The sequence below is a fragment of the Lontra canadensis genome, unplaced genomic scaffold (genome assembly GCF_010015895.1).
Source record: "Lontra canadensis isolate GAN:19392208 unplaced genomic scaffold, GSC_riverotter_1.0 scaffold41, whole genome shotgun sequence".
NCBI classification, from domain to species: Eukaryota; Metazoa; Chordata; class Mammalia; order Carnivora; family Mustelidae; genus Lontra; species Lontra canadensis.
In genome coordinates, this window is record NW_022631035.1 from 6,383,039 (window position 1) to 6,409,011 (window position 25,973).

General features: G+C 46.6%; 2 protein-coding genes across 2 annotated transcripts in view; both read left to right on the forward strand.

Moving 5' to 3' along the window:
- Positions 1-20,265, forward strand: part of LOC116875323 (protein CD300H-like) — a 29,889-nt gene extending 9,624 nt beyond the window's left edge. Inside the window, exons 4-6 of the mRNA XM_032870688.1 lie at positions 10,880-10,883; positions 15,451-15,531; positions 20,038-20,265. Coding sequence (XP_032726579.1) covers positions 10,880-10,883; positions 15,451-15,503 — 57 coding nt within the window. The 3' untranslated portion in view covers positions 15,504-15,531; positions 20,038-20,265. The remainder of the gene's footprint in view (positions 1-10,879; positions 10,884-15,450; positions 15,532-20,037) is intronic.
- On the forward strand, positions 7,351-24,800 carry LOC116875320 (polymeric immunoglobulin receptor-like). Its single transcript, XM_032870684.1, has 7 exons — positions 7,351-7,820; positions 8,340-8,675; positions 12,968-13,325; positions 14,355-14,612; positions 20,258-20,379; positions 22,481-22,559; positions 24,293-24,800. Exons 1-7 carry the CDS (start codon positions 7,511-7,513, stop codon positions 24,375-24,377), a joined length of 1,548 nt encoding a protein of 515 aa, XP_032726575.1. The 5' UTR covers positions 7,351-7,510; the 3' UTR covers positions 24,378-24,800.
- Positions 24,801-25,973: the final 1,173 nt, after the last annotated feature.

The window sequence follows — 25,973 nt, forward strand, 5'->3', positions numbered from 1 at the left end:
TATATGTATATACATATATGTATATATGTATACATGTATACATATATGTATATACATATATGTACATGTGTATACATGAATATATACATGTATGTATGTATATATACATATATGTAGAGAGCGAGAGAGAAGTTTTTTCTTTCTTACAACTTTGGGATGTAGCTTCTTCTAACTAACAGACCAAAATACCCCCAGAATCTAGTGTATGGCTCTGTTCTCTTCACTTGTCTGATGATATAATTTCTCTCTTTTTTGTTGTTAAAGTCTTTTTAAATTTTCATCTTTACAGTTACATTCTATCCTTTCAATATATTTAATTTTATTTTTGTACCTATATAAGTTATTCTTTCTTTGAAATCTAGGGATCAAGTTTTCTAACAAACAGACCAGCAGACATACACACAGGACCCAGTGTATTTCTCTGTCCTGTTCACTTTTCTGATGAACATTTCTCTCTCTTTATTTTTTATTTTATTTTTATTTATTTATTTATTTATATTTTTGGTTCAGGTCTCTTCTGATTTGCTTAGTGTATATTTCTCTGGGGTCATTGTTGTCACTTTAGTATTCTGTTCTCTTATTCATCTATTCTTCTCTGGACAGAATGATAAGATGAAAAAACTCACCTCAAAACAGAGAATAAAGGGCAGTACTGACTGCGGGGGACATAATCAGTATGGATATAAGTAAAATGTCAGAGCTAGAGTTCAGAATAATGATTATAAAGACAGTAGCTGGGCTTGAGAAAAGCATAGGAGACACTAGAGAATCCCTTTGTGGGGACATAAAATAATTAGAATCTAATCAAGTTGAAATTTAAAAAAGCTATCAATGAGATGCAATAAAAAATGGAGGCTCTAACTGCTAGGATAAATGAGACAGAAGAGAGAATTAGTGACATTGAAGACAAAATGGTGGAGAATAAAGAAACTGAGAAAAACAAACAACTACTGAATCACAAGGGGAGAACTCAAGAGATAAGTGATACCATAAAACAAAACAATATTAGAATAATTAGGATCCCAGAAGTAGAAGAAAGAGAGAGAGAACAGCAGAAGGTATATTGGAGCAAATTATAGCAGAAAACCTTCCTAATATGGGGAGGGAAACAGGCATTCAAGTCCAGGAGTTACAGAGAATGCCCCTCAAAAATCAATAAAATAGGTCACCCCAACACACTACATTGAAACTTGCAAATCTGAGAGACAAAAGAAAACCCTGAAAGCAGCTTGGCACAAGAGGTCTGTAACCAACAAGGTAGAAACATTAGACTGGCAGCAGAACTATCCACAAGACCTGGCAGGCCAGAGAGCACTGGCATGATATATTCAGGGTGCTAAATTAGAAAAATAGGCAGCCAAGAATACTTTATCCAGCAAGGATGTCATTCAAAATAGGAGAGAACAAAAGCTTCCAAGACAAACAGAAACTAAAAGAATCTGTCATCACTAAACCAGGCCAGCAAGAAATATTAAAAGGGATCCGTTAAGCAAAGAGAGTGCCCAAAAGTAACACAGACCAAAAAGGAATAGAAACAATATACAGAAACAGGGACTTTACAGGTAATACAATGTCACTAAATTACTATCTTTCAATAGTTATTCTGAATATAAATGGGCTAAATGACCCAATCAAAAGACACAAGGTGTCTGAATGGATAGAAAAGCAAGACCCACTGATATGTTGTCTGTGAGAGACTCATTTGAGACCCAAATACACCTCCAGATTTAATGTGAGGGGGTGGAAAACAATTTATCATCCTAATGGACATCAAAAGAAAGCTGGGGTGGCAATCCTTATATCAGTCAAATTAGCGTTTAACCCAAAGACTGAAATAAGAGATGAGGAAGGACACTATATCATAATTTAAAGAGCCTATCCAACAAGATCTAACAACTGTAAATATTTATGCCCTTAACATGGGAGCAGACAATTATATTAGCCTATTGATAACAAAATCAAAGAAACACATTGATAATAATAAATAATTATAGGGAACTTCAACACCCCTCACTGCAATGGACAGATCATGAAAGCAGAAAATCAACAAGGGAACAAGGGCTTTGAATAATATACTGGACCAGAATGACTTCACAGATATATTCAGAGCATTCCACCCTAAAGCAAAAGATACACATTCTCCTTGAGTACACATAGAACATTCTCCAGAATAGATCATATACTGGGCCACAAGTCAGGTCTGAACAGGTACCGAAAGATTGGGATCATTCTCTGCATATTTTCAGACCACAATGCTTTGAAACTGAAACTCAAACACAACAGGAGATTTGGAAAAAACTAAAATATATAGAGGCTAAAGAGCATCCTAGTAAAGAATGAATGTGTCAACCAGGAAATTAAAGAAGAATTTTGGGGTGCCTGGGTGGCTCAGTGGGTTAAAGACTCTGCCTTTGGCTCAGGTCATGATCCCAGCATCCTGGGATCGAGCCCCGCATCAGGCTCTCTGCTCGGCGGGGAGCCTGCTTCCTCCTTTCTCTTTGCCTGCTTCTCTGCCTACTTGTGATCTCTTTCAAATAAATAAATAAATAATCTTAAAGAAGAATTTAAAAAATTCATGGAAACAAAGGAAAATGAAAACACAAGTGTTCAAAACCTCTGGGATGTAGTAAAGGTGGTCCTAAGCTGGAATTATGTAGCAATACAAGCCTTTCTCAAGAAACAAGAAAGGTCTCAAATACACAACCTAACTTTACACCTAAAGAAGCTGGAGAAAGAACAGCAAATAAAGCCTAAACCCAGCAGGAGAAGAGAAATAATTAAGGTTAGAACAGAAATCGATAAATTGAATCCGAAAGAATAGTAGAACAGACCAATGAAACTAGGAGCTGGTTCTTGGAAAGAATAAGTTTGGTAACCCCTGGCTAGACTTATCAAAAAGAAAACAGAAAGGACCCAAATAAATAAAATCATGAATGAAAGAGGAGAGATCACAACCAACTCTGAAGAAATACAATTTTAAGAACATATTATGAGCAACTCTATGCCAGCAAATTAGGCAATCTGGAAAAAACGGATGCATTCCTAGAGACACATAAACTACCAAAACTGAAACAGGAAGAAATAGAAAACCTGAACAGACCCATAACCAGCAAGGAAACGGAAGTAATAATAAAAAATCTCCCAACATGGGCGCCTGGGTGGCTCAGTGGGTTACAGCCTCTGCCTTCGGCTTGGGTTGTGATCCCAGGGTCCTGGGATCGAGCCCCACATCAGGCTCTCTGCTCAGTGGGGAGCCTGCTTCCTCCTCTCTCTGCCTGCCTCTCTGCCTACTTGTGATCTCTTTCTGTCAAATAAATAAATAAAATCTTTAAAAAACTCCCAATAAACAAAAGTCCAAGACTGGATGGTTTCCCAGGGGAATTCTACCCAACACTTAAAGAAGAATAAATACCTGTTCTTCTGAAGCTGTTTCAAAAAATAGAAATGGAAAGAAAACTTCCAAACTCTTCTTTGAGGCCAGCATTACTATGATTCCAAAACCAGACAAAGACTCCATCACAGAGTAAAATTATAGACCTATATCCCTGGTGAACATGGATGACAAAATTCTCACCAAGATAGTAGCCAATAAGATCCAACAGTGAAGGATGATTCACCACAACCAAGATGGATTTATTCCTGGTTTGCAAGGGTGGTTCAACATCCACAAATCAATCAATGTGATACACTACATAAATAAAAGAATAGACAAGAACCATATGATCTTCTCAATAGATACAGAAAAACATTTGACAAAGTACAGCATCCTTCCTTGATTAAAACTCTTCACAGTGTAGGGATAGAGAGAACATATCTCAGTATAATAAAATCATACACAAAAAGCCCCAGCAAATATCATTGTCAATGGGGGAAAACCTGAGATCTTTCCCCTTAAGGTCAGGATGTCCACTATCATGGCTGCTATTCAACAGAGTACTAGAAGGCCTAGCCTCAGCCTTCAGACGACAAAAAGAAATAAAAAGCATCTGAATCAACAGGGAAGAAGTCAAACTCTCACTCTTCCCAAATGACATGATACTATGTGGAAAACCCAAAGGACTCCCCCACCCAAATTTCTAGAACTCATACAGGAATTTAACAGTGTGGCAGGATATAAAATCAATGCACAGAAATCAGTTGCATTTCTATACACTAATAATGAGACAGAAGAAAGAGAAGTTAAGAAGACTATCTCATTTACAATTGCACCAAAAACCATAAGATACCTAGGAACACACCTAACCAAAGAAGTGAAGGATCAGTACTCAGAGAACTATAGAACAATCATGAAAGAAATTGAGGAAGACACAAAGAAATGGAAAAAAGTTCCATGTTTGTGGCTTGGAAGAACAAATATTGTCAAAATGTCTGTGTTGCCTAGAGGAATCTATACATTCAATGCCATCCCTATCAAAATACCATCAATTTTTTTCACAGAGCTGGAACATATAATCCTAAAATTTGTATTGAACCAGAAAAGACCCCGGATAGCCAAAGGAATGTTGAAAAAGAAAATCAAAACTGGCAGCATTACAGTTCCAGACTTTAGGCTCTATTACAAAGCTGTCATCATCAAGACAGCCTGGTATTGGCACAAAAAACAGACACACAAATCCATGGAACAGAATAGAGAACCCAGAAATGGATCCTCAGCTCCATGGTCAACTATCTTTGACAGGGCAGGAAAGAATAACCAATGGAAAAAAGACAGTCTCTTCAACAAATGGTGTTGGGAAAATAGACTTACACCACACACAAAAATAGACTCAAAATGGATGAAAGACCTCAATGTGAGACAGGGACCCATCAAAATTCTTGAGGAGAACACAGGCAGCAACCTCTTCAACCTCGGCCCCAGTGACCTCTTGCTATACACGTCTCCAAAGGCAAAAAAATGAACTATTGGGACATCATCAAGATAAAAAGCTTTTGCACAGCAAAGGAAACAGTTGACAAAACCAAAAGATTTCTGATAGAATGGGAGAAGACATTTGCAAATGTCTTATGAGATAAAAGGCTAATACCCAAAATCTATAAAGAACTTACCAAACTCAACACCCAAAGAACAAATCAACCAGTCAAGAAATAGGCAGAAGACATGAACAGATATTTCTCCAAGAAGACATCTAAATGGCCAACAGACACATGAAAAAATGCTCCACATCACGTGGCATCAGGGAAATACAATCAAAACCGCAATGAGATCACCTTACACCAGTCAGAATGGCTAAAATTAGCAAGTCAGGAAATGACAGATGTTGATGAGGATGTGGAGGAAGGGTAACACTTTTACAACATTGGTGGGAATCCAAGCTGGGAAATAGCATGGTGGATCCTCAAAAGTTGAAATAGAGCTACCCTACGACCCAGCAATTGCACTACTAGGTATCTACCCCAAAGATACAAAGGTAGTGATCCGAAGGGACACCTGCAATCCAGTGTTTGTAGTAGCAACGTCCACAATAGCCAAACTGTGGAAGAAGCCCAGATCAATCAACAGACAAATAGATAAAGAAGATGTGGTGCATAACCCAGCCATTAAAAAAATAAAAAAAGAAATCTTGTCATTTGCAACAGTGGGGATGGAACTAGAGGGTATTATGCTATGTGAATTTAGTCAATCAGAGAATGACAACTATCATATGATCTCACGATAGGTGGATTTAAGAAACAAAACAGAGGGGGCGCCTGAGTGGCTCAGTGGGTTCTGCTTTTGGCTCAGGTCATGATCTCAGGGTCCTGGGATCGAGCCATCGGGGCTCTCTGCTCAGTGGGGAGCCTGCTTCCCCCCCTCTCTCTGCTTGCCTCTCTGACGACTTGTGATCCCTCTCTCTCTGTCAAATAAATAAATAAAATCTTTAAAGAAAAACAGAGGATCATAGGGGAAGAGTGGGGAAAAAAACCAAAACAAGATGAAATGCCAGTATGTCTCATGAACATAGACACAAAAATCCTCCACAAAATATTATCCAATATAATCCAGCAAGGAATTATACATCATGATGGAGTGAGGTTAATTCCAGGTGTGCGAGGCTGGTTCAACATGGAAAAATCAATCCTTGCAATCCCCAATACCAAACTAAAGAAGAAAAATCATAGGATCATATCAAATGACACTGAAAAATCATAGGACAAATTCCAACACCCACTCATGATAAAAAAGAAACTCATAAAAAGCAGAATAGAAGGAATTTCAACTTCATGAAGATCATCTAAAAATGAAATACAGCTAACATACGTAACTATGAAAAACTAAATGCTTTCCCTCTAAGGTCCTGAGCAGGGTAGAGATGCCCACTCTCACTACTGTTATTCGCCTTAGCACTGGAAATTATGGCCCTTACACTAGGCCAGAAAAAGAAATACAGGCATGGACAAAGGAAAAGAAGAATAAAGCTGACCCTGTTTGCAGATGGCATAATTCTCTATGTAGAAAATCTCAAGCAATCTACAAAACCTCATAGAACTAAGAGGTGAGTTCATCATGGGATATAAGATGAACACACAAAAATCATCTTCCAGTCCAGTGCAGCCTTCCAATGAGTAGAGCCTGGTAAATATCTTGACCACAACTTTGTGACTCTCAGCAAGTGTGAGTTAATATTGTTTTCAGCCACAAAGTTCTGGGGGAATTTGTTATATCACCATAGATATTACATCTTGTTGGACCACAGTTGCCTAGGGCCATGTCTGCAGCCAATACAGTGTTTAGTCATTCACTCAGTTTGAGTTAGGACAGACCCACCTCCCCACCACCTGTCAAGGACCATCCCTCATCTTTGCACCTTGAAGAGGCTCCTGGTCACCATGTGAACCCAAAAGGGACACCAGCAGCCAGTGCTTTGGCAGACCACCCTCTTGTTACACAATGGCTCCTCTTGCCACTGGATGGAGAGGAGAAGCCCAGTCTCAGCTTCACATGTCCCCAATGTCCCATCAGCTCCTTGAATCTCTGGACCCTCTTGTCCATTGTCATTGTCAGTCCCCTCCCTGCGAGTCACAGTAGAATGGACATTCCAAAGAAGAAAGAGTCAAAGTGAAGTGCACATGGGGTTGGTGATGGCTGTTTCATGTCCATGTCTTGAGAACAGGGAAACACACTGGAGGGAAGCAACCCTGGGGGATTAATATTATAACCCAGAGCCAGATGGAACTTGTGAAATATCTGAGGTCACAGTTCCAACTTGTGTGGCCAGAGGAGAGCAGGGGTCCCATGGAGGCTGGGGGTGCTTGGAGCTATAGGCCGGGGGGGGCCCTAACACCACTGTAGTCACCACCAATGCCTGAGAGGATGGGCTGCTGGGGGCTCCACCCCGGACATGGTCCATTCTGACCATGAGGAAGTGACATGTCACAGGGGTGAGGAAGTCCCACTGAGGAAGAAATGCTCTAGTGTTGCTCCATTGTGTGGGGTGAGTGTGGTCAGTGAGAGGAGCAGATGTTGGCTGTGGAAGGGGACGGCAATCCCAATCTAGACCTGGACCGGTAGCCGTCCTGTCATCTGGATTGAATGGATTCAGGCACCAGGTCCAGGACTCTGCCTCAGCCCTTGCTGCTGCTGTCCCTGAGCTTCCTGCACCCCAGCCTCCTTGAGTCAACGTGGAGGAAGATTGTGAGACCAAGCACAGGCAGGACGAGGAAGCAAAGAGGTCTCAGAAAGCAGAAGTGGGCCCTGGAGACTGGACCCTCCGTGAGGAGGCTTGAAATCATCCCCCCTCAGGAGCCTGGCATTGCTGTGGATGACGTCCGTGCTGCAGACATGACCCCAGGGGACGGGAGGCCGTGGCTGCCTGCAGCGCTGCTCCTTCTGCAGGTCCCAGGTGAGCAGGGCTAAGCTGGGTAGGGAAGTCTGCCCTGAGTGGGGGGGAGGGAGGCAGGGGGAGTACAGGGCGACCAAAGGAGAGGGAGGAAGGACATGAGAAGGAGGACGGAGAGCAGAGGATTCTCGGATCGGCCAGCACTGCCTCAGCAGTGACCAGGAGGATTCAGTGCATAAAGCAGATGAGTCATGTCCATTATAGTGGACAGAGCAGTTCTGAGTGGAGGGGCTCCTGCGACTTCCATTACTGTAGTGTCACAGTCAGAAACAAGGTCTTAGTGCATCACACACACACACACACACACACACACACACACACACACACCAGGAACACACTCTCCTTGTGCCACTCTGGGAGGAGGGAGCTACATCCCTTCCCTCTGGTTTCAGGAAAAGCCAGTCCTGCCAAGGTCTCCTCCAGACCCCAAGGGCCCTTCATGGACACCAGGATCACCATGACCCCAGATCCCCTTGACCCAGGCCCATCTGGTGAGGGGTCACACTTGGCTGTGTTTTCCAGGTTGTTGGTCTCTGTGTGGCCCCACCTCCGTGACGGGCACCGTGGGGGGATCCCTGAGCGTGCAGTGTCAGTACGAGGAGAAATTCAAAGAGAATGTCAAGTACTGGTGCAAGACCCCATGTATGGGGGATATTGTGAAGACTGAAGAGGCAGACAAAGAAGTGAGGAGTGGCCGTGTGTCCATCAGGGACCAACCTGCAAACCTCACCTTCACAGTGACCTTGGAGAACCTCACAGAAGGTGATGGAGGAACATACCGGTGTGGGATTGATACATCATGGCTCCCAGAATATTTGCTCGACCTCACCTTCCGAGTTGTGGTGTCTGTGACCCCAGGTGAGCTGTGCACACCCCTCCCCTGACACCAGCACTAGGGCTGCCTGAGACTGGGGCTGATCACCTCGACCCTGTCAGGAAAGTGGTGGGACATGGGATAGAAGAGTGGGGTGAGGATGGGTTGAGTGATGCAGGGCACGGCAGATGTGTGTTTATGTGTCCGTGTCCATGTGTTTGTGTGTGTGTGTGTGTGTATGTGTTGTATCTGTGTATATGTCTGCATGGGTGTCTGTGTATACGTCCATGTGTGTGTAAGTGTGTGGGCAGGCATTGTGTTGTCTGTACGCTCACACAAGCACATGCACACCTCTAGCTGACCTAGGCGCCTCTGTGTGCCCCGCCCTGACACACTCTCATGACTAAAGCTCTCCCAGCGTGGGCAGTGCGAATGGCCCCGAGTCTGGAGATGGATGGCTGCCTTCCTGTCCTGACAAGGGTCCTGACCATGCTGAAGGTGTCCTGAGCCTCTTCCTGGACCTCTCTCTGTCCTCCCCTTAGGGCACTGGCTCCTCTCCCTTACTGGCTGCCCAGGACCCCGGGGGTCTAACAGGACATCACTGTGTCCTGGATGGTTCCTGAGCACCAGCCTCACAGCTGTGATCCTAGGGGTCTGCAGCAGCCTCGACAGGGGCCTAGTAATGAAAATCAGTAACACTAATTGCCCATTGACAACCTACCCAGGAACACAGCCCATCTGACATGGGCACAGGGACAGAAGGAAAGTGGAAGGTACCAGGGCATCTCCCCGAGGACGTGGCTCACTGCCTGTCACTGTCCCCCACAGGTCCCTTCTCAGCAGCATCTACTTCCGGCTCCTGGTCTTCCTGGAGGTGCCCCTGGTCTTGAGCATGCTCAGTGCTGTCCTCTGAAGGAACAGACCTCAGAGGGGATCTGGGGTGGGGAGGCGGCATCAGCCCAATAACTAAAATCAGTAACACCAATTGCCCATTGATGACCCGCCCAGGAACACAGCCCATCTGATGGATGGGAATGGCCTTCTGACCAACACATCCAGCCATCGTCTTTATTTCATTCAGAATACTCTGTAAACTCTTTTGTAAGTTTTCCTGCAAAGTATCATAGACACAAAGAATGTTCCCAATAAATGCATACTCCTTACAGCCCAAATACTTTTCAACCCTTGGGTGCCCACCTCACAGCTTAAGTAATAAACATCATTAATATTGTTTCAAGCTGCCCTCTGAGGAAACCAACTATGAATTTTACATTTATGTTCTCCTTATTTTCTTCATGGGTTTGCCATATATTTGCAAATTATTTACTCTAGATCAGTTCATAAAAGGCACAAAGGTTAAAAAAAATACTTTCATTTTCAAGGTCCTCCCTCTTCTTATAATACTTCTTTCCCAAGTTATCACCTTTTTTTTTTTTTTAATAATACAATGGTCACTTAATGCGTAAGCCTCCTTGTGAATGGCGGTTATGTATTCCAGGTGCTGATAGCGTCCCTGTGCCTCTGACAGGCCTGGGCTGGCCTCAGGGGCCCTGCACTAGGAGCTGCTCGAAGGTGAAAGTGTTGGGCACTTGTGGGCAGTCCTACTCTGAGAGTTTCCATCAACAATGGTGGGTTCTGAGAGTTCCCATAAGCATAGTTTCTCTCTTTCTTGTGTTTAAACACTGGAAGGACAATATTTTATTATAAATGGGAGAAAAAATTAAGACAACCCACCAGTTTGCTCTGATCCTATGCAAACACAAGTGTAGGAATTAGAATACAAAGTAATCCGATGTCAGAGCCAACCTTCAGAACCCAAGCAGGAAAGAATCTTTATTACCTTAATCCCATTTTCCCCACCTCTAGCTATATTAATCAAGGTGCACCAAAACCCTTAAAAATATCACTCCCAAAACAGGACGCTAAAACTCAGAACGTAAAGAAACTCGGCATGATAAAGCTGACTGGAGAGACAAACACATCATAGAATTTTAAACTTTGACTGACTTTTAAATAATAATGCTTTAGGGAGCCCCCTGGGTGGCTCAGTCAGTTGAATGTCTGCCTTCAGCTCAGGTCAGGATCCTGGGGTCCTGGCATAGACCCCCACATCAGGCTCCCTGCTCAGTGGGGATTCTGCTTCTCCCTCTCATTCTCCCTCTGCCCCTCCCTCTGCTCATGCTCTCTTCTCTCTCTGTCTCTCAAATTAACAACAACAACAACAACAACAATAATAACAATACTTTAGGGAGGTGATTAAATTAAAAAATAAGTTTAAAAAATAAAGCACCTTTAAAACACCATGTTTTGGTGACTGGGATAGGCGATATAAATTTATTATAAATTTGAGTATCTAAGAAGGAATTTGTTACATTTACAAAGATAAATCTGAGTTGGCCTACAGCCAACACACAGCAGGTGTGTCCTGCAGAGTGACACTGGGCTTCTTGGGCATGAAAAGACAGCCCCACTGCCCTTTAGGAATAGGATCAGCAAGATAAGAAAAAAATTAAACTCTCAACTAGGTCATACTGAATAAGATCCTTTTGGGTTCTTTCTGTTGTTTTTTTTAATTTAATTTTATTCTTTCACTGTTCCAAGATTCATTGTTTATGCACCACACCCAGTGCTCCTTGCAATACGTGCCCTCCTTAATACCCATCACCAGGCACACCCATCTCCCCACCTCCCTCCCCTCCAAAACCCTCAGTTTGTTTCTCCGAGGCCACAGGCTCTCATGGTTCGTCTCCCCCTCCAATTTCCACCAATTCACTTTCCTTCTCCTAATGTCCTCCATGTTATTCCTTATGCTCCACGAGTAAGTGAAACTATATGATAATTGACTGTCTCTGCTTGACTTATTTCATTCAGCATAATCTCCTCCAGTCCCGTCCATGTTGAATAGGAGGATCCTTTTGGTTTATCGCTCTGGCATCGGGACTGTGAAGAGTTCAGGGAAGAAGTCTCATTCTTGAAAGCAGCCTCCAGCAACGCAAGCTTCTCTTTTCCTACTTTTTATCTCGATATTGAGAAGACTTTCTGTAATTAAGGAGAGTTATGATTCAATTGGTCTGTAAGCCTGAGTCTGAAAATGCACAGGAGCTGGTTGCCCAGTAGGAAGACTGATGGCAGACAAAGGGAAAACACACGAGCCCGGGTTCTAGACTGTGACCTTCCAGGAACAGAGATGCTGTGGACAAGTCACTACAGCCCAGCAGAGGGGGCCAGAAGAAACCTCAAGCTAAGCCAGACTCCTGCTTCTCAAGGAGATAAACCTCTCTGTCTAGCCAATTATTTGCCCTTACACTCATAGGCACAGAACCTGAGGTCTGTTTAACTTTATAATTATTTTTTAAGACTATAAAGGCAGCATCTTTACAAGTTGTAGGAAACATCAGGGGCTTGATGGTTACAGAGCAAATATGGTCCCTTGGGATCTTAGAAAGAACTTGGGGCAGGAGAGGAGCAAGCAGCCCCTGAGAGGCAGCTGAGACACAGGGCAGAGAGCACCATGACCCGTGACCCTTAGGGACTGAGCTGGTGGGGAAGAGATGCCAGGAAAGAACAGCTGCAAAATACAGCATGCTCACCAGGACAGAGGACATGCCAAAGACAGGAACCCACAGTCCACCCTCCTGCCTGGGAATTTCTACCCCAGGTTTTCTTGGACAAACCCTCTTCTTCTAAAGCAGTGGCTCTCAGCAGGGATGACTTACTCCCAGGGGACATTAGGCAATGCCAGTTGACAATTTTGGCTCTTGCCACTGGGGGAAGGGGGCTACTGGTATTTAGTGTGGAGGGGCCAAGGGTTTTGTTGAATGTCTTACAGTGCACTTGGGAGTCGGGAGTTTCTTTCCTAGTCCCTGGTGGGCAGGAAGCCTGCTGTGGGGGTAGAGGAGTGGAGTGTGGGTGAGGGGGACACCGTGCTGGTTCAGGGTCATGTCTGGGTGTAACAGAGCATCCCTGATAACGTTTTCTCATCCAGCCCCGAGGAAGCAGCCCCACATCTTCAAGGCTGGGACTTAAGCAACTGAAAGAGGAGGCAAAGTGGGAAGCTTGCTCTGAAGGGTCCACTCACCCCCACCAGGCACCCCTATAGCCTGAGCCCCCGTTAGCAGCAATTGCACAGAGAAGTTTGAGTGTTGATGCCCCCACCCCACCCCCAGCCACAAACCTGTGTCTGGAGGACCTCAGGCTAACAGCCCAGGCCTCCTTGGTTCCTAACCCTTCCCTCCTCCAACCTCAGGGTGACGTCTGGGCTTCCAGGGGACCCAACCCCACAGTGCACCTCCAGCCCAGGTCTCCAGGTGAAGAAAATACTGATGGTGTCTTTCAGGCTCTTTGTCTCTGAGTGGCCCCAGCACTGTGATGGGCACCGTGGGGGGATCCCTCAGCCTACAGTGTCGGTACGAGGAGAAGTACAAGGCATTTACCAAATACTGGTGCCGACAACCATGCTTGCCACCTTGGAGCCAGACTGTGGCCACCGGAAGGTCTGAGGAAAAGATGAGGAGTGGTCGTGTGTCCATCGTGGACCATGCTGAAGACCTCACCTTCACAGTGACCTTGGAGAACCTCACTGCAGATGATGCAGGAAAATACAGGTGTGGGATCGCAACAATACTGCAAGAAGAAGGGCTCCATGGTTTCCTGCCTGACCTCTTTTTCCAGGTTCAAGTGTTTGTTTCCCCCAGGTAAGACCCTGCTTTTCTCTGCTGCCACAGAGGAAGGGATCTGAGCTAATCCCTGCAGAGCATCTGAGGAACTCTAAACTCAGGAGTACAGAACCAGGCCTGGTGTTTGTGCCTCAGAGACTGGGGACCAAGTGGGTTGTGTGGGTGTGAGTGTGAGAGAAATGTGAGTGGTGGGAGTGTGCACAAGTGTGAAAGAACATGTGTGTGCATGTGTGCATGAGAGAGTATGTGTGCAAGCCCCTGAGAATGAAGGACGGTGGGACTGTGACATCCAAGGTCCCTGCCATGAGCCCAGTCTCCTGACAAGAGCCTTGGGCCTCGGGGACTCTGAGGGTGGTGTCCACAAGGGGAGTTCTGGGCTATGCATCTCTATTAGAATCCAGGCAGCTTGTATACCCTCCTGTCCTCCAGGGTTGTGTGACCTCTGCAGTCTTCTGGCAGGGTGGACAAGGCAGGGGGATGCACTGTCTGGGGGTGGGACCTGAGGTCTTGCTCTGATGCCCACTTTCAAACACTCTTGTTTCCAGTGAGAGGAGGAATGCTGTAATGCTTAATGGGGAAGGTGATGATTCTCTGGTCCTGGTTTATGATACATCCATTGCTGAGCAGGTTGGGATGATGTTGAATGGGGCTACGCCACACTCTGGCCAGGCCTGGGTCTGGCTAGTGGGAGATGATGGCCCCAGAAGCTCTGTGCACTCCTTCCCTGAGTTCCATCTGCTTTGTGAACTCTCAGACAGTTTCTGGGAGCCAGAGCCTCCTGGGTCTCCTCTTCTCCCATTCTCTCAATTTCTCACCACCACATCCTCATGTACCTGCTTTGTCCTGATGCTCAAGGTCAGGTCTTGAGCTGAAGGACAGGAGTCTGGGGCCCTCAGCAAGGGCTGTCTGGTGCTGGTACCCACCAGATTTGATGCTGATATTGACTTTTGGGGCCACAGAATCTGAGCTTAAAGGCTGGGGTGAAAGGCAGAGCCTGGGGCTCCTGTTCAGGAGGAAACTCCTGCCAGTCACTGTGTCTTCCTGTAGGTCTCTGCTTAGCAACGTCCACTTCCTGCTTCTCATACTCCTGAAGGTGCCCCTGTTTCTGACGATGCTCAGTGCTGTGCTCTGGGTCAACAGACCTCAATGGGCAATTTGTGGGACACAGAGTCGAGCTGGTGAAGACAACATGCAGCACTACTTGTCTATCAACATCCTGTCCAGAGACACTGCCACTCAGACTAGAAGAGGAAGAACTTCTGGCCCCAAACCTTCTATCTCTTCTCACCTTGCTCCCCAAAACTGGTAAATTTAAGTAAATCTTGAGAAAATGCAATAAAATATGACACACACACACACATACACACAATTGTGTGTATAACGTAGATGTGCATAGTGCTTGGCTGGGAGAAGGGGGAAAGCATTCCATAGCACCCCTAAATGCCAGCAGAGAGTGTCAAGCACAGGCTGGTTGGCCAGAGGAGCCCAAGGTGAGGGCCTGCTTTTCAATGATGCTGCCCCCCTGAGAACCCCCAGGGCAGCCTCCCACCTCAACATTCCTTCCTTCCTCCATCCACTCACCAAATATTCACCAAGACTATGTAGCTCCAGCCTATATAGACATTGACCTATGAGAAATCACCAAAAACAGTCCCAGCCTGAGCTGGGTTCTTGGGAGTGTGGATGGCAGAAGGAGGGGCAGGGCTTAGGACAAAGCAGCTGTTTGTGGAGCCAGGTCCTGCCCAGGCAAACCCTCTCTCTCTTCTCAGTATTGGACCATCTAATGTCCAAAGTCAACAGCTGAGCTGAGGGGTTGGGGGTGAGCATATATCCAGATATCCAAGTCTGGCCCAAATGTGGTTATTAGGTGTCTAGGGTCTTGGATCAGAGACATCTGGGGGCAGAAAAGAGGGACCCAGGCCTTCCTCTTGAGGCAGCAGCTCAGTGTCTGTCCCTGTGTCCCTCCCAGGTCCCTGCTTAGCAGGGTCCTCTTCCTGCTCCTGGTCATCCTGAAGGTGTCCCTGCTCCTGACCATGCTCACTGATGGACTCGGTGTGTCCTCTCTCCTTGTGGGGACCCTGACCAAGGGAAGCTTCAGCCCTTCGTGCCTTTGGATATGCTGCCCAGACACACAGCCCTTCAGAGAAGAGAAGATTCACCACATCTGATTTACCCATTTTTCTGTTGATGGCTTAGGGTTGCTGCCCGCTGGGGCTATTCCACAGCCAGTGCTGCCATGAACTTTCTTGTACAGGTCACCTAGTCTATATGTGACATGATCTCACTAGGGTACATACTTAGGGGTGGAATTGCTGGGGATTAGAGTTTGGGCACACTCAACCACGATTGATAATGCCGAGTGATTTTCCAAACCCGGAATTCATGGCCCCACTTAGCTCCCATCAGCTAAGACTGAGGGCTCCTATTGCCCTGCCTCTCTGTGTGACTTCCTGGAATGTCAGACGTTTTAATTGTTAACTTTTGACAGTTTGAAATAGTTTTTTGTTTCACCATCCACAGGGTGGCCAGGCTGTGCAGCCCACGGTCAAAAGTAGCTAAGTGTGAGCAGGAAAGAGGCCAGTGCAGGTTTTGAGGTCAGTGAGAACAGACAACATGCACACAGGCTCAGGGTGTGCAGAGTTTCCTTACAGCAGGAGGAGAGAGAGAGGGATCAGGTGGTACATCCTTCCCGCATGGTGCGTGCGTCCCCTCAGCGGCCAGTGTGGATGGTGTGGCTGAAAGCATTCCACTTGTCGTCCTGAGCACCTTTTCACTTATGTTGCGTTCCCTCTTCTGTTCAGATTTGGCCCATCTTTCTTGGGTTTCTCCTTTTCCTTCCTGAATTACAGGACTCACACTCTCACTGGTCAAGTTTTATCATTGATGCCTTTCAAATATGGGCTCACAGATTTTGGGGTTTGTCCTTTCATTCTGGAGTCTTTTCACAAATACACCACAACTTTAGAGTATTTGAATTCATCAGAGTATTATGGTTTGTATATTTTGTACCATATTCAAGAAGCCTTTCTTATCCCAAAGTTATAAAAATACCTTCCTATGTTTTTTCTAAATACTTTAAAATTTTGCAGTTCACATTTAAGTCCTGGATCCGTCTGGGATTGAATTTTTTTTCCCTTACATGTTGTGAGGTTGGAGCCACATACTCTCCAACGTATTTATTGTTCTCCTTCTTTCCTCATTTACATGAGTTATATCAAGTGTCCATGTAAAAACAGGGTTGTTTATGGGGGCTCTATCCTGTTTAATCAAGCTCCTTACCTATCTGTGTTTGTTACCATATTGTCCTAGCCATGATAGCCATATAAAGTCCCTCCACATTATACCTTTTTTCAGAAAACACTAGAAGAAAAATAAAAAGAAAAATAAAAAGAGAGACTAATAGGGCTGAGAGACTCATAATATAATACCCAAAATGTCCAGGATCTAATAGAAAATCACTTACTTTACCAAGAACCAGCCATCTATAGATTCAATGCAATCCCTATCAAGATTCCAATGGCATTTTTTATAGTGGTAAAACAAAACAAAACAAAAAAACTCTTAAAATTTTTGCAGAGATGTAAGAGACCCCAAATAGCCAAAACGATTGTGAGAAAGAAGAACAAAGCAGGAGGCATCACACTTCCTGATTTTAAGCTATATTATATAGCAATAGTCATATATCGAGTCATATACATATATATATGACTCGATATATGATTATCTATGAAGCCATATTATAAAGTATAGTCATCCAGACAGTATGATACTGACATAAAAACAGACAAATAGACCAATGGAATAGAACAAAAATAAACCCAAACCTATATGGTCAACTAATATTTAACAAGGGAACCAAGAATATGCAATGGAGAAAAGGTGGTCTCTTTGGCAAATTGTGCAGAGATAACTGGATATTCCCATGTGAAAGAATGAAACAGGACTCCTTTTTTTTACACCACTCAAAGAATTAAAGACTTAAATGTAAGACCTGGAACCATGAAACTCCTAGAAGAATTATCATATGGTTTCACTTACTTGTGGAAAACGAGGAATAGCATAGAGGACATTAGGAGAAGGAAAGGAAAAAGGAAGGGGGAGGGAAATCAGAGGGGGAGACAAACCATGAAAGACTGTGGACTCCAAGAAACAAACTGAGGGTTTTAGAAGGGGAGGGGGGTGGGGGGATGGGTTGGCCCGATGATGGGTATTAAGGAGGGCACGTATTGCATAGAGCACTGGGTGTTATATGTAAACAATGAATCTTGGAACACTACATCAAAAACTAGTGACATAATGTATGGTGACTAACGTAACATAATAAAAAAAAAAAAAAGAAAAAGAAAACATAGGAACAAAGCTCCTTGAAGTGGGTCTTGGTAATGATGTTTTGGACAGAGCACAAGCAACAAAATAAAAAAAGAAATAGGTGGGACTACATGAAACCAAAAAGCTTCTGCACAGGGGCACCTGGATGGCTCAGATGGTTGGGCATCTGCCTTCAGCTCAGGTCTTAATCTCCAGGCCCTGGAGCTATTTTTATTTTGTTTAGGTATATTCCTAAAAGTGAAATTACAGGATCATATTGTATTTCTACTTTGAATTTTTTAAAACTTGTATTGCTTTTTTTTTAAAAGATTTTATTTTTTTTTTTTTTTTTTTTTTTTAAGAAAGAGAGAGAGAGAGAGAGCATGGACCGGTGTGGGACAAAGAGCAGAGGTAGAGGGAGAAGCAGACTCTTGGCTGAGCAAGAATCCCAATGTGGGGCTCAATTCAGGACCCCATGACCATGACCAGAATTGAAGGCAATTACTTAACCGACTCAGCCACCCAGGTACTCCTATTTTTGATTTCTTGAGGATCATCTGCACTGTTTTTTGTAGTGGCTGCACCAATTTACATTTCCACCAACCACCACTGTAGGGTTCCTTTTTCTCCACATCCATTTTCAGCATTGGTTATCTCTTGTCTTTTTGAGTTTGGCCATTCTAACAGGTGTGAGGTGTTACCTCCTTGTGGGTTTAATTTCCATTTTCTTAATGACTAGTGACCTGGCTCCCTACCAATTCCAGCATAAACTCAACCCCAACCCATCATGTCATGAGAAAAAGCCACTGTGAGTTAGGACAGACCCATCTCCCCATCTCTTGGTAAGGACCATCCCATATCTCTGCACCTCGAAGAGGCCCCTGGTCATCATGCAAACCCAAAAGGCACACCAGCAGCCAGTGCTTTGGCAGACCACCCTCTTGTTACACAACGACCCCTTGTACCACTGGATGGAGAGGAGAAGCCCAGTCTCAGCTTCACATGGCACCAACGTCCCATCAGCTCCTTCAATCTCTGGACCTTCTTGTCTGTTGTCAATCCTCTGCCCTACGAGTCACAGTAGAGTGAACTTTGCAAAGAAGAAAGAATCCCAACTGAGGTACACATGGGATTGGTGATGGCTGTTCCATGTCCATGTCTTCAGAATAAGCTAACACACAGGAGGGAAGCAAGCCTGGGGGATTTGTACCCTGGTTCGGAACCCAGAAACTAAATGGAACCTTTGAAAGCCTCTGAGGTCACAGAGCCAACTTGTGTGGCCAGAGGAGAGCAGGGGTCCCATGGGGACTGCGGGTGCTTGGAGCTGCAGGCTGGGGGGTCCTAACACCACTGTGGTCACCACTGATGCCTGAGAGGATGGGCTGCTGGGGGCTCCACGCTGGACATGATCCATCCTGACCACAAGGAAGTGACATGTCACAGGGGTGAGGAAGTCTCACGGAGGAGGAAATGCTCTAGTGTTGCTCCATTGTGTGGGGCGAGTGTGGATAGTGAGAGGAGCAGATGTTTGTTTAAGGGGACGGCAATCCCAATCTAGACCTGGACCAGGAGCTGTCTTGTCATCGGGATTGAGCAGATTGGGTGCACCAGGTCCAGGACTCTGCCTCAGTTCGTGCTGCTTCTGTCTCCAAGCTTCCTGCACCCCAACCAGCTTGAGTCAGCGTGGAAGAAGATTGTGAGACCAAACACAGGCAGGACGAGGAAGCAAAGAGACCCCAGAAAGCAGAAGTGGGCCCTGCAGAGAGGACCCTCTGTGAGGAGGCTTGAAATTATCCCCCCTCACTAGCCTGGCATTGCTGTGGGTGACGTCTGTGCTGCAGACATGACCCCAGGGGATGGGAGGCCGTGGCTGCCTGCAGCGCTGCTCCTTCTGCAGGTCCCAGGTGAGCGGGGCCTGGCAGGGAAGTCTGTCCTGAGTGGGAGGGAGGGAGATGGGGGATGAGGGTGTGGGGCAGCCCAAGGGGAGGGAGGGAGGGAGGACATGGGAGGGAAGAGAGAGAGCAGAGATTCTCCTCAGATTGGCCAGCACTGCCTCAGCAGTGACCAAGGAGGATTCAGTGTATAAAGCAGGTGAGTCATGTCCAATATAGTGGACAGAGCAGCCCTGAATGGAGGGGCTCCTGTGACCACCATTACTGTAGTGTCATAGCCAGAAACAAGGTCTTGTTGCACCACACACACACACACACACACACACACACACACACACATATCAGGGACACACTCTCATTGTGCCACTCTGTGAGGAGGGAGTTACATCCCCTCTTTCTGATCTCAGGAAAGCCCTGACTTCTGCCAAGTCCTCCTCCTGACCCTGGGGGCCCTTGAGGGACTCAGGGGTCACCTTGACCTCAGATCCAGGCCCCTCTGGTGAGGGGTCACACTTGGCTGTATTTTCCAGGCTGTGTTTCCCAGATTCTGAGTAGTCCCATCTCCCTGGTGGGCACCGTGGGGCAATCCGTGAGTGTGATATGTCCATATGAGAAGATATATGAAAACAATTCCAAATACTGGTGCAAAAGCCCATGTTTGTGGAAGATTGTGGAGACCACAGTCCCAGACGTAGAAGTGTGGAATGGCCGTGTGTCTATCAGGGATGTTTCTGCAACCCTCTCCTTCAGCGTGACCATGAGGAACCTCAGAGAGGAGGATGCTGGGACATACCGGTGTGGGATTGATACATCAGAGGTTCCAGGATATATGTTTGACCTCACCTACCCAGTTGTGGTGTCTGTGACCCCAGGTGAGCTGTGCACACCCCTCCCCGACACCAGCACCAGGTGCCTGAGACTGGGGCGGATCACCCTGACTCTGTCAGGAAAGTGGTGGGACATAGGACAGAAGAGTGGGATGAGGATGGGGTGGGTAACACAGGACACCAGGGGTATGCCTGTGTGTGTGTGTGCACATGTGGTGTGTCTGTGTATTTGTCTGTGTGTGTCTAGGTGTGTGAGTGTGTGTGTGTGAGTTGTGTTGTCTGCACATTTGCACAACCACATGCACACCTCTGGCTGACCTGAGTGTCTCAGTGTGCACTTTCATGCCTAAAGCTCTCCCAGGGTGGGCGGTGGGAATGGCCCTGAGTCTGGGGACGGCTGTCTACCTTTCTGTCCTGACAAGGTCCTGCCCACATTGGAGGGGACCTGAGCCTCTTCCCGGATCTCTCTCTGTCTTCCCAAGGGGGAACGGGACCATAGGGCACTGGCTCCTCTCCCTTCCTGGCTGCCCAGGACCCCGGGGCTCTAATAGGACATCACCGTGTCCTGGATGGTTCCTGAACACCAGCCTCACAGCTGTGATCCTGGGGGTCTGCAGCAGCCTCGACAGGGGCCCAAGAAGGAGCCCCAGACCCTGAGGTGGGGCTTCTGTGAGCATTTAGGGAACACCCCTCCCCTCTGGCTTGACCCTCCCCATTCCTTCTGTCATCTTGTCCCCACCGGAGGGAACCCAGAGAAACTGCTGAAAGCTCCCCTCAGACAAAGGAGGGAAAAAATGAGAAACATGAGTTCTCAGGTTCTATGGCCCCAAATATACTTCCATGTGCTGCAAAGAATTCTTTACTAGAAACCTGTTTTTGTTTTTTGAGAAGCACATGGAAGTCATCCTTCTGAGTGTTCAGGTTTTTGTCTTGTGTTCTTACTCCGACATTGGCCCTGGCTCCTCTGATGTCCTTCCTGCAGGTCGTCTCTCTCACATGGGGCATTGCCCTCCCAGGCCCCTTGTGGGCTCCTATTTAACAGCGAGGAGAAGAGTGTCCTCAGACACCACCGCTGGGAAGAGAAAGACCATTGTCCACTTGGCTTCAGGACAGGGAACTTTCTGTGTGGTGCCCTGAGTGTGTGTCTGTCTCACTAGATCTTTCTTTCTGTCTATCCTTCCGTCCCGCGGCCACCCAGGTTCACAGTTCTGGCTTAGAGTTCGGGGGCTGAGTGCACTGAGTGCAGGATCCATCATTCAGTGGGGACTCTGCTGAGCGTCCTGTTTCATGGTCCTCACTGCAGACATCAGCCCTGCCTGAGGACCCGGCCCCACCCCCAGCTCTGGATCAATCTCTGCAGAGGAAAGCTCAGCCCATCCTCTGCCAGGGGAAACCAGGGGCGGGTGGCTGAGCCCAGAGCCCTGAGCTCCTTCCACACACTGTCCCATGCCCTGCTGGGAGATGCTCTGCCTCTGAAATCGCCCACCTGGCCAGGGTGCACCTGCAGAGGGGGCCGGGGAGGCCACAGTTCCAGGCAGGCCTGGGTGTGGCTGTGGGCAGATGTGGAGCCCAGACGCCTGTCCAGATGGCCTGAGTGACCAGGACTATATGAGTTGGAGCCACACAGCTGACAGAGAGTGGGAGAGCCCGGGGGAGGACAGCAGGCCTGACATGTGCTTCCCCCCACAGCCAGCACTGCAACCCTCACCTTTGTGAGCCCCCCCCCAGCACCCTTGATATGGTTTTGGAATATGGGTAAGGTTTGGTGGGGTGGGGTCCAGAGCTTACAACCAAGAAAGAATCCTTGAGACATCTTTGGTGCAAAATGGTGCTTTCGTTAAAGCTCAGGGACAGGACCCCAGGGCAAAAAGAGCTGCTGTCCGGCTTGTGAGGGACGGTTGATTGTGTGCAAAGGGGAGGTTTCAGAAGGCTTTTCATGTGATAAAGAAGACTCACAGGATACTGGAGGCCTTGCCATTGTCAGTGTTAGGGTTCTTTTTCCCTCTAGGAAGGCATTGCCATGAAGATAGCTGGGAAGTTCCTGGAGGAGTGTCACCTGTCCCACCCAGGAGTATGGGGGGTGGGGTTGTGGCGTGTCAGCTTTGGCTTGTCCTCAGCCTGCCTTCTCCTCCCTCATCAACAACAGGTCTTCACAAGGTCCTGCTAGACCCCACATTGAATACCGCAACCTCGGATGACTACTACACCTCCAGCCTACATTCTGGGTAAGGGGCTAGCAGTGGGAGACCTTTGACACCTGGGTGATTTCTGGGGAACACGGGGGGCTGAGGTGTGTGGGTGTGACTGTTGTGGCCTCGGTCCCACACTTACTTACCAATTCCACACCTCACTGTGGAAGTCCTACCAAGCGCCAGGCCCTCTTCTAGGGATACAGCCCTGGGCCACCGAGACACAGTCCGGCTCTGACAAAAGTTGGGAAATTCACACAGTGAAGAAGTCAACATGTTCATCAATAGACGAAATGCCAGTTCCTGATGAGTTCTTGGGGGAACTAGGACAGATGGGTGGGGGAGAGCATGTGCAGGAGAGCCACAGGGTGGCAGGGGCAAGGGGGGTGTGGATTGCTCTTCAATACACAATGATCAGGGAGTCCTGACCAGTGAGAGGACATTTCCCTGGAGACCTGTAGGACCAGGGAGCCGGCACTCAAGTATCTGCAGAAATTGGGCTCTGGGGACAGGGAGGACAAGTGCCAGTGTTGTGCAAAGGGGGCCTTCAGGTCCCGGCCCAGGCCAGGTGCTCTGGGGGCCCCTGGGTTCTCTTCTCTGCTTCCTCCTCCTCACCATGCCCTCGTTGTGTTGGGTCCCCCCAAAATTGGGTACCCCAATAATGGGTCCATGATTAAAGGAGTGAGACTGATACAAAGCGAAGGTCAAGCAAAGCTTTATTTCACGCCAAGCATCAGGAATCAAACTGGCTGGCCAGTGCCGCACCTCTTACAGAGAGGGCGACCCCTCCCTGCTTGTCAGACTAACGTTTTATAGAGCAAAGGCCATGTGGTTGGGCCTGGCCACACACAGGTGGCCAATGATATTGTAACACACAGAGGAAACGCCACAGTGATGCTAGGTGACCAACTGAATTACAATTTACCCTAGTAGACATTTGAACCAGCCTATCACCTAGTTCAGAATTGGCGCCCAAAAGGTTCCCAAAGGGTGGGGCCCATACTCCTCGGTAGCTAGGAGACAGTATGTGCCCCCACTGATTGAATACCTCCACCTGGCCTGACCCACCCTTGTATTTGGACTTTGTTATGTGGGACTGGTTTCCCGGACTTGCTTTCAAATAAGTTCCCCCGGGGCGGCGGCAGGGGTGCAAGGTCAATTTAAGTTTTACAACAAAATGGCAGTTCAACACGCGTGGGGCCGCTCTGGCTTAATAGGCCCTTACAGTTGAAGAGTCATCCTGTTGAAGACCAGGCCTCTAAGAGAGGTGAGAGGTGAGTGGGGTCATTGATTACCTCCAGCATTAACTACTGAGTTTTAAGGCTAAGGTTTGGAAGCTGCCAGATCCTCCCTGGGACTAAAGCAAATATTTCTGATACCAAATGGGAACTACTGTTTGTGGGAGAGCAGACATCAGACAAACAACCCCAGTTATTTGCTAGTCCACGGACAGGTAACTCCCAACGGGGAGGGTTTAGATAGAACTCTTTTCCTGACCCAGGTCCTGCCTGCTCCCTGGGGTCTCCCTCACATCGCTCCAATAGCCAGGCTCTCTCCAAGTCCATATCCTATCTCAAGGGCAATTGTTAGCCTGAGGGTCACAGAAGTGGTCTGTTGATGGGATGGTCCCAGCCATGGACCCACCTGGGCCTGATCTCTGTGTGGATTGTTGTGGCCCCAGAACATTGCCACAGGGACGAAGGAAAGTGGAGGGTACCAGGGCACCTCCTTGAGGACGTGCTCACCACCTGTCACCGTGTCCCCCACAGGTCCCTGCTCAGCTGCATCTACTTCCGGCTCCTGGTCTTCCTGGAGGTGCCCCTGGTCCTGAGCATGCTCAGTGCTGTCCTCTGAGGGAACAGGCCTCAGAGGGGATCTGGCGGGAGGCAGTATCTGCCCGATAATGAGTATTGGTAACACCAACTGCCTATTGACGACCTGCCCAGGAACATAGCCCATCTGATGGATGGGAATGGCCTTCTGACCAACACATCCAGCCACCGTCCTTATTTTATTCCGAATACTCTGTAAACTTTTTTGTAAATTTTCCTGCAAAGTATCATAGACACAACGAATGTTCCCAATAAATGCATACTCCTTGAGGCCCAAATACTCTTCAACCCTTGGATATATCGTGAATATTTCTGAAGTCCCTCTGAGGAAACCAACTATGAATTTTACAGTCATGTTCTCCTTATTTTCTTTATGGGTTTGCCACATATTTGCAAATTATTTACTCTAGGTCAGTTCATAAAAGGCACCAAAGTTAAAAAAAAATACTTTTATTTCCAAGGTCATTGGTCTTCTTATAATACTTCTTTCCCAAGTCATCACCCTTTTTATATAATACAATGGTCACTTATTGCACAAGCCTCCCTGTGAATGGTGTTTATGTATTCCAGGGCTGATGGGGTCCCTATGCCTCTGACAGGCCTGGGCATGGGAGAATGGGAGAAAAAAATCAAGACAACTTACAGGTTTGTTGTGCTACACTTGTGTTTGGACAGAATCAGAGCAAACTGGTGAGTTGTCTTGATTTTTAAAATTTATTAATTTTTATAATTTAATTTTTTAAAATTTATAATTAAATATTTTCCTTCCAGTGTTCAAAAACAAGAGAGAGGGAAACTGTGTTTATGAAATGCAGCAATTAGAATACAAAGTAATCTGATGTCAGAGCCAACCTTCAGAACCCAAGCAGGAAAGAATCTTTATTACCTTAATCCCATTTTCCCCACCTCTAGCTGTATTAATCAAGGTCCACCAAAACCCTTAAAAATATCACTCCCAAAACAGGACGCTAAAACTCAGAACATAAAGAAACTCTGGAAGATAAAGCTGACTGAACAGAAAAACACATCTTAGAACTTTAAACCTTGACTGACTTTTAAATAATAATGCTTTAGTGTGACTCCTGGATGGCTCATTCCATTGAACATCTGCCTTCAGCTCATGATCTCAGGGCCCTGCGGCCAATCCCCACATCAGCCTCCCTGCTTAGTGGGAATTCTGCTTCTCCCTCTCATTCTCTCTCTGACCCTCCCTCTGCTCACTCTCTCTCTCAAAATAATAATAACGTAATGCTTTAAAGAGGTGATTAAATAAAAAAAAATTTTTTTTAAATAAAGCTTCTTTAAAACACCAAGTTTTGGTGATCAGGAAGGTAAAGTAATTTTCTTATAAATTTGAGGATCTAAAAAGTAATTTGTTACATTTACTAAGACAAATCTGAGATGGCCCACATCAAGTACGTGTATCCTACAGGGTGACACTGGCGTCTCAGGCATGAAAAGACAGCCCCACTGCCCTTTAGGGTTGGGATCATCTAGATGAAAAAAAATTGTACTGACTCTCAACTAGACCATACTGATAAGTATCCTTTTGATTTATCGCTCTGGCATGGGGACGGTGAAGAGTTCAGGGAAGAAGTCTCATCCTTGAAGGCAGCCT